This window comes from Alligator sinensis, unplaced genomic scaffold (assembly GCF_000455745.1).
Source record: "Alligator sinensis unplaced genomic scaffold, ASM45574v1 scaffold134_1, whole genome shotgun sequence".
Lineage (NCBI taxonomy): Eukaryota > Metazoa > Chordata > Crocodylia > Alligatoridae > Alligator > Alligator sinensis.
The window spans coordinates 2327468-2335793 of NW_005841920.1; the positions used below are offsets into that span (position 1 = coordinate 2327468).

Sequence of the window (8326 nt, forward strand, 5' to 3'; positions counted from 1 at the left end):
GGAAAGATTCTGTAAACATGTAGATTGACTGAAAAGTCCAACCAGTCCACGGGACACTATCGTAATGTTTCTATTGCTCTTTTTTTAACTCCATATAAAAAACAAAAGAATGTTGCAGAGTACCATATTTTAAACATCTGGTCTTCACTTCAAGGTTTACTGAATCACACCCATCAACAAGATCACCACGTTTTGAGCTTGTTATTTTTACCAATGCAAATCCAGATGATTTATTGACTCCAATTGCTTTGTCAAAAGTGTCTAGACACCTCAGTTCTATTGCTCACGGAACTGCTTTAGGCATAGCAGTCCAAATGTTACATGCCTCACAGTATATTTTTCTTCTTTACGGACAAAATGTTTGCAATAAGTAGCTAATGGCCCATTTTATGTTGTATTAAAATGTTTATCTGTTGGATAAATGTCTGGTCTTTTTCTGAGCTCTATTTTACCACCAAAATTTATAAATAGGAGAAACTTACAAGCTTTCTAGTTTATGGGGGTGGACAGGCAGGAGTAAGAAAAACAAGCTGTGCTTAGGAAGCCCTTGATATGTGCATAACTAGGAAGCTGCAATGCACTAGCAAGATGCATATTGAAAACACATGACAAAATAAGGTTAAATAATAAAAATCGTACAGTTTAAAGAAATATTTTGCACGTCACTCACATTACAGAATCATGTAATTCTGTATTTTGTTCATATTCACCATGCTTCTGTGGTTAGAGTACTAGCTTAGGACCTCAGAGGCTTGTGTGCAAGTTCCTGCTCTATCAGACTTCCTAGGTAATCCCGAGTTAGTCAGTTATCTTCACTGTGCCTGGAATTCCACATCTATAAAATAGGGTAAACAGTACAGTCTGAATTTATTGCGAGGATAAATACACTTAAAACCGCAAAATGCTTATATTACAGTAGTGTGGGCCATAAGTACCCACAACAGAAATTTAAAAACAAAATGTCTATATGGTTCACCAGTGAAAAAGGACTCCAGATATTCTTATGAAGTGGGGATAAACAGACTTAGAGAACTGCCTTTGTGTTTAGATAAAAGAGGAAAGGGTAGCTGAAATGCCTGGAAAACATGAAAATGTCTCCACATGTTCTACAGCTCATCCAAATACAATGAGGAACAAGTGGACTGCTGTCAATATAAGCCTTTCATTAACTATATCTACAATTTTGTTCCTATCATAACAGCATTTCACTCCTCCTGTACGCTGTTGACTTTAAAGAGCATGCATGGTTTGTCTGCTCTAGAAGACATGGATAAACACACAATGCTGAACCAGGATAAATGTCTTTAGTTCTCTGTCCATAAACCATAACACCCTTTATACAAGAAAAGATGCTTGGGCTCTTTTCAACGTCTCTTGACTAACAATCAATTATGCTGGAGCTGCAATGTGTTATTAATTATATTAATGTAACAACTGCTCCTTCAACTTGTTATGCTCTTAATATTAATAAAAACTAAACATTTTTTTTAAAACCCTGTTCTTGAATTTTTTTCCCCTCGTCAAGAGATTGCCTTAAAAATACAGTATGATAAGAAGCACATGGAATTTATGTTTTCATCTAAATCTTTAAAAGAAGCCCATTATTTCCTTGGGTTTAAGAAAAAAGAACCCTGCTTTATTTTACCGCACCAGCCATAAATTATTCATTAATTCTGTTTGCTAGCTCTGTAAGTGAGCCCAGATGTTTCTACCAGAGAAGCATTCCTTAAATACAGAAAGCTATGTAGAGAGAGCTGGCCTTTTTCCTCCTCCTCGCCCACTGTAAAATATTCAAATATTATCTTTAAATAACTTAAATATTTCAAAACTACTCTGAATATGAAAGTCTGCATCTGAAGTTTCATCATAGTCAGAAACTCTGTTCTCAAAACACTACATAGGAAGCCCCAAGTCCACCACTGAACCATCATATGCTTTATTACTAATCCTCTCTCTCAGAGGTGTTGCCACCCAGTAACCCAATTAGAAAATTTACAAGCAGAGAAAGTCTTGTTGCCATGCATTATTTACAAACAAATTGCAGTCCCAAGTTTTTACTTATGGACTAGTATTTCTGAGCCTGCTACCACTAGCAAAAGCCACTATGCTGAAAAGTGAGTTACCATCAACATAGGTTTGCCCTCTGGACAGGACTGTTGTCAGAGATCATAAATCCATCTCTATATTGGAAAAGTACTTCAGCATTTTAAACTAGTCAAAATGATTCATGCTTAAGTTTATGAACTGAGTTAAGAGACTGTCATGTTTAAGTAGAGTGGAAAAACTGTCAGACTTCCATTTCGATGATATCACAGATTCTGGTTACCATATTTATTAGATTCCAAGACGAGCTTTTTTCTCCATTCAGCATGGGAGGGAGGGGGAGAAAGCCCTTTATCTTGGATTTGGAGTAGAAAGGAGGGAGGGGCAGGAGCAGGACATGGCTACTGCAGCTGTGGCTAAAGCTCCAACCCAGGCTGCCACCCACCACCTGCCCCTAAAGGTCTTTGCCCCCACTGTCTCTGCTCCCATAGCCTGCACCCAATGCCACTTACCCTCAGTTGCAGGGTAAGACCTCTGAATTCAGCCCTGCTCCAGTCTGGGGCATGGAGCACATTAGTGGCTCCAACCCCTGCCAAGCCATGCAGCAGCAGCGATAGGGGGTGCAGCCCCACTCTTGGCCCCAGCTCCAGCTCCAGAGCTGTTGCTGCTAGAAATGATGAAACGTGGCTGGAGCCACCACATGCCCCATGCCCCAGCTCAGAGTGGGGCCAGAACCAGAGATGAAACCATGACAAAAGATAACCCGCAGCAGTGGGTGGGGGCAGGGGGCAGTGGGCAAGGGGAAGGCCATTTGACTCCCCCCCACGCACCTGCTAACCTGCTGCTGGTTGTCTCCCTGCCTTCAGTAATTAGATTCTGTACATGGAAAATTATAACAAACATAATTTTTCCATGTACATAATCTAATTATTGGTGGTGGGGAGCATCTTAAATATGAAGTCACCTTGGATGTAGGTAAATACAAGGACTGTCAATTAGTCATTGTTAATGGGAGCAATTAATGCATAAATTTGTTTTTGCATTCATTTTTTTAATGCACGTTAAATCACTGCTGGTGCTGGGGGAAAGTGTCCCCCATCCCTTGCTGCTGCCAGGCCACACACACGTGGCCAGCAAGCAGCCACGCAGGGTCCTGGGAGCAGGCTCAGCAACTGGATACAGGTAAGTGTATGGAGGGGCAGAGGTTGGAGGGCCAGGTCTTGGGGACTCCCTAGAGTGTGAGTACATATGTGAGAGGGAGCAGGTACCTGCCAGAGCAGGGAAAGCTATCCGGGCGCTGGGGCTGAGGCAGGACAGGGTGAGGCAGGCTCCAACAGGGGAATGGAGCGGTGGCAGGGCCCTTTGAGGACAGAGGGGAGTTCCATGGCCAGGCTGGAACAACGGCACAGGGGCTGGTGCCCGTGCTTGCAGGGGCTGGGCAGCCCCAGGAGACGCTGCTGGGAGGAGCTGGGGGCAGCAGGGGGCTGCAGGTCAAGAGTGCACGGCACCGGCAATTATAAATAATAAAATAAATTGGGATTCTATTATTGTTTAACTGCGTGATTAAAACTGTGATTAATCACGACTATTTTTTTAATCATTCAGCAGCTCTAGTAAATACAGTATTATGCATCTTAATTTGGTTCAGAAACACTAATTTTAGTTATCAACTATTTTTATACATTTAATGTTTTATGTCAGTAGGGAAAAACATCAACTGAAAGGGCCACTACACCCTTCTGATTTAGGGCTGTCAATGTTGAGAGTATGACATTCCTACAGCTGTTAGCAGTGCAGAGATAAAAATCTAATTGCATTTGTTATAAAAGCACCACCGGCTAACTAAAGGGTGCACAGAACAAACAAACCCACTGTAAAACTTGTGGGTTCTGGAATATTTTTTATTAATGGCTGAGCAGAGACCAGTTGTTTTAAGTGTCTGTCTGCACAGCAAGATGAAAGTGTGATTATAGCATTGGTAAGTGTACCCTGGATACTTTGATCTAACCAGCCTAACTAACAATAACAGCAAAGATTTCCTAATGTGTACTAGCCGTCCAAAGCTAACCAGCCATATGTGTTCTGGCTGCCGGACCACACTGTTCCATCCTCAGTCGCCACCATTATCTACATTAGTTTTAGTGAGTTCCAGTATGTTACAAACATCTTCATTTTGCTGCACAGACATATCTGTAGAGCCCAAAAAGACCACATCATGGATTACGGTTCTGATGATCAGCTGGCCACATGCAAAATGGCTGATTGAGATCCAGAAATAATTTCTGTCATCTAAGCCTGGGGTGTCGAAATTCATGCAGCCCTCTGGGCTGGACCTGGAGTGCAGCACCATGTCATGTTGCCTGAAGTCCTGCCCAGAGGGCTAGAAGTTAGATAGCACCAGCCTCAATTACTGCAGCTCCTGGAGCTACAGCAGCAGCTGCTTTCTTCTACCACCAAATTCCCAGTCCCATGGGCAGCTCTCTAGGCCAGGTGACACTGTTCTGTGTTCTAAATCCAGCCTGCGGAGCTCTCCACAGGGCTGGAAATTTGGCGGTAGGATGAGCAATGGAAGTGTTAATTGTTATAACTCTGAGAACTGCAGCAATTAATGCTGCCACTGCTCACTCCACCACCAAATTTCCAACCCATGGAGCACCCTGTGGGCCAGATGAGCTGGCCTGATGTCATCCCCTGATCTAAGCTAATCACTAGAACAGTAGCTTAGGATAAAGTTCATACAGTGAGTGTTTCCCTCTACATTGACTGAAGAAGATAATTGTTCAGTGCCTCAGAAGCTGGACTTAGCATTTAGCATATGAGACAAAAGAGGGTAATGGGTACAGCAGGCCCCTAAAGAAAAAATAAATGCTGGATGCTGAAGTCAGAAAGACTGTCTAGTCCTTTCCAAGATCTCTGTGAGCCTTGGCTTCTCTCAGAAAAGCCTTGCCCCAACATGAAGAGGAGATAAGGTTGAGAGGATAAAGCGCGTAACATCTGGCTCCCTTCAGGTGAACTTCCAGAGCACTCTGCTGAGCAGGACTGGTGTAGCTCTCCAAGATAAACAAGTAGTGAGATATTTATATATATTAGACATTTACACAGTCCATTTTGTAATGGAAGCTGAAGTAACACAACAGTTCAAATATATAACTACATTTAAAATTCAAATTTAAGTCAGAAGCACTATATAAACAAATATCTTTTTATATTTGGTTATATGGTGCTTCTGTTTAGGTCTTAGCTCTAATACATGCAGGCAAGTAAAACCAATGCTTAAAGCTATTTCTTTGAAACAACAAACCCATAATGAGAGATTAGCTAAGTCCCATCTATGTCTAATTGGTTGCCCTCCAGGTAGTGCATTTGAAGCCAGAGACAAAGCTGCAAGTCAGGTGGTAAACAGTTAAAAAGGCTAGCAAGCAGCAGTTTCACAGACCTACAAAAGCTGGAAGGTATAGAAAGCAGGACCTGGAGGGGTAGACAACCTGGCTGGAGGTCCCTGTAGACCAGGGGTAGGCAATTATTTCGGGGCGAGGGCCACTTACTGAGTTTTGACAAGCCATCGAGGGCTGCGTGACAGGCACCCAGAGGCAGATAAATATTAATTTTCTAAATTTTTTAGGGGCCCCACAGGCTGGATAGAAAGGCCTGGCAGACCGCATCCAGCTCACAGGCTGCATTTTGCCCACCTCTGGTGTAGACAGAAACAGCAGCCTAATGAAGAAGAGGTTTTATGACTGCCAGGACCTGGATAACCATCTTTGAGTTTTATCTGGTAGTTCTGGTTTCAAAATTAGAGGTGCACTGATACATTGGTCCATATCGTATCAGCACTGATAAAAGGAAAATTTACATTAATTGGCAATTGACTTTTTTTGGCTGATGTCTCCGATAAATGCTGCATGCATGCACACAGCCACAGCATGCACACAGCCAGCCCATGGAGAGCAGCGTCTGGCTGATAAGTCTGTTGGGGAGGAATGGGTGTGGGGAGGCGGGGGCAGATTGAGGCCCCTATGGTGAGGGAAGCAGTGGGACTAGGGCTGGGGCAGGCACTGCCCAACCATAGCAGGGCATGGCACAGGACAGAGCCACAAGAGGCTCATCTGGGGGGCACAGGGAGGGGTGAGGGGGGCAGGTCCTACCTCTACACACTCACCCCAGGGGAACCACAGGGGGAGGTGTGCCCCCCAGATCTATGCAAGGGGCAAGGGCAAGCTGCTGCTGCAGGCAGTGCTGAGCTCTTCCCAGCAGGGGAGCTGGGCCGGGGCTGCACTCACGTTGAGTGGCAACAGCGCTGGGAGAAGGGGCTATGGGATGGGATATGGCAAATACTGGGGTGGCCACTGCATCCCCTCCATACCTTCCCTCCCAGTGCCACTGTGGCCCACCCCAAGCACAGCCCCAGCCCAGCACTGCCCCCAGCCCAGCCTGCCCTTGCCAGCCTGCTCAAATCTGGGGGATACATGCCTCCCATGGCTTCCCTGGGGGGGTGTAGCAGTGGGATCTGCCTCCCCCTGCCCCCTGTGCCCCACAGACAAGCCTCTTGTGTCTCCATCCCGCACCCCATCCTGCCCCGGTTGGGCAGCACCTGCCCCACTCCCAGCCCCACTCCCTCCCTTACCATAGGGGTCTCGATCATCGTCCCCCCATCACCAAGACCTTTTCCCTGCAACAGACTTACCAGCCAGACACTGCTTTCCAAGCTGCCGGGCTGCATATCAGCAATCGGATCAGTATTGGCTGATATGGCTCATTAACAATAGGCCATTGGTATTGGCCCAAAAATCTTTATCAGTACACCCCTATTCAAAATCATAAACCTATCCCAGAGTAAAGGAACTGAAGCTTGACCCCAGCTAGGAGCTGTATTTGGCCCACATGCTTTTTTTGTGCATGTATGTGAATGGATTAATACTGCAGAGTCCATTTCAACAGTGCTAAAACTAGGTGGAAATCTAGTATCAACTTCAACAAAGGGTTTTGTTTTCTCCTTTTTCATTAAAGTCTAAATGCCTCCAACTTTAAAGAAAAAAATTAAAAGGCAGTTTTACTTTGGTTGTGCCAAGCAGCCTGGTGCTATAATACTGCAACTGTCATCTGGAGTCTGCAGGGCAGTGAGTTCCACCATGTTAACCATCACATCATTCGCATGCCCAGGAAGTTTTGGAAGCACAGAGAGAACCTTCTCTGCCAGGTTGTCACCATGATGACCAACAGCTCCTGGGAAAAAGAAAAAAAAGTTACCATAAGTAACTTTCCTAGTTTTGATATATATACTGGCTGTCATCAGATTTCTTGAAAAGATAATTGCCATCTTTGTATTAATACAGACACTTTTTATGTTATTTACTATAAAAGGAGTGAATGTGTGGCCATCTAATGTTAGTTTACAAACATCTAAGAATTTCTGAAGGATTAAATTTTAAACACCATTTAACCCTACAATTTTTAAAAAGGTTTGGGGGTTTTGGTTTTGTTTTCAAACTAATTCTTTAACTAAAGAGAGGTGTTAAGCCATGGCAAGTCTTGCTATTTAAAAAGATAAAGCAACCAAAGACGCATCATGCTTTTCTTAGATAAGGTTAAGAATAATTAAATGACTATGCCTACTGAAGCCCTTATTCAGACTCCCCTGTGCTATGTCTATATAGTAAACCAGGGTCCCCTGAAATCCTTTCAGGGGTGCCATCAGGTGCCATGCAATGTTAGCACTGTTAGATGTACAAACATAATTCACAAGATAAACCCAGAGATTTCAAACAGGAATCCATGATGTCAACAACATTCTGATGTACTGTGGTCCCAGTTCTTTGCAACAGAATTGCTCTACTATTTTTCTATAATCAAATACAAATGAGTGAGAAGTAGAAGTAAGACCTGGCATTTTCCAAGGGGTGCTTGAAGCCGAACAAGGGATACCCTGAGTCTGAAAAGGTAAAGAACCAATCAGGGTAGGCAAAACTCAATTATTTACAACAAATAAGTTTAAAATCAGATTGTATTTAACTTTTGGGGTTTTTTTAATTTCAATTATATTTACCATATTTTCGTGCATATATCCCGCGGGGTATACGCGATTTTGCAAAAAAAATGGATGGGTGTGGGCTATACAGGGATGCGGGCTATTGGAAGACTTTTTTTCCCCACGGGAGGGGCCAGGGCCAGGGTGGGCTGCGCCGCCTCCCTGCTGGGCCCGGGCAGGCTGGCCTGCGCCACCGCTGGTGCTGGCTGCGCCACCACAGGGGGCCGGGGCCAGGCTGGGCCGCGCTGGCCCCCCTCT

General features: G+C 44.3%; 1 protein-coding gene across 1 annotated transcript in view; it reads right to left on the reverse strand.

Annotated features, from left to right (window-relative positions):
• Positions 1-8326, reverse strand: part of SCFD2 (sec1 family domain containing 2) — a 407563-nt gene that overhangs the window by 370681 nt on the left and 28556 nt on the right. The window contains exon 3 of the mRNA XM_025198344.1: positions 7098-7266. Coding sequence (XP_025054129.1) covers positions 7098-7266 — 169 coding nt within the window. The remainder of the gene's footprint in view (positions 1-7097; positions 7267-8326) is intronic.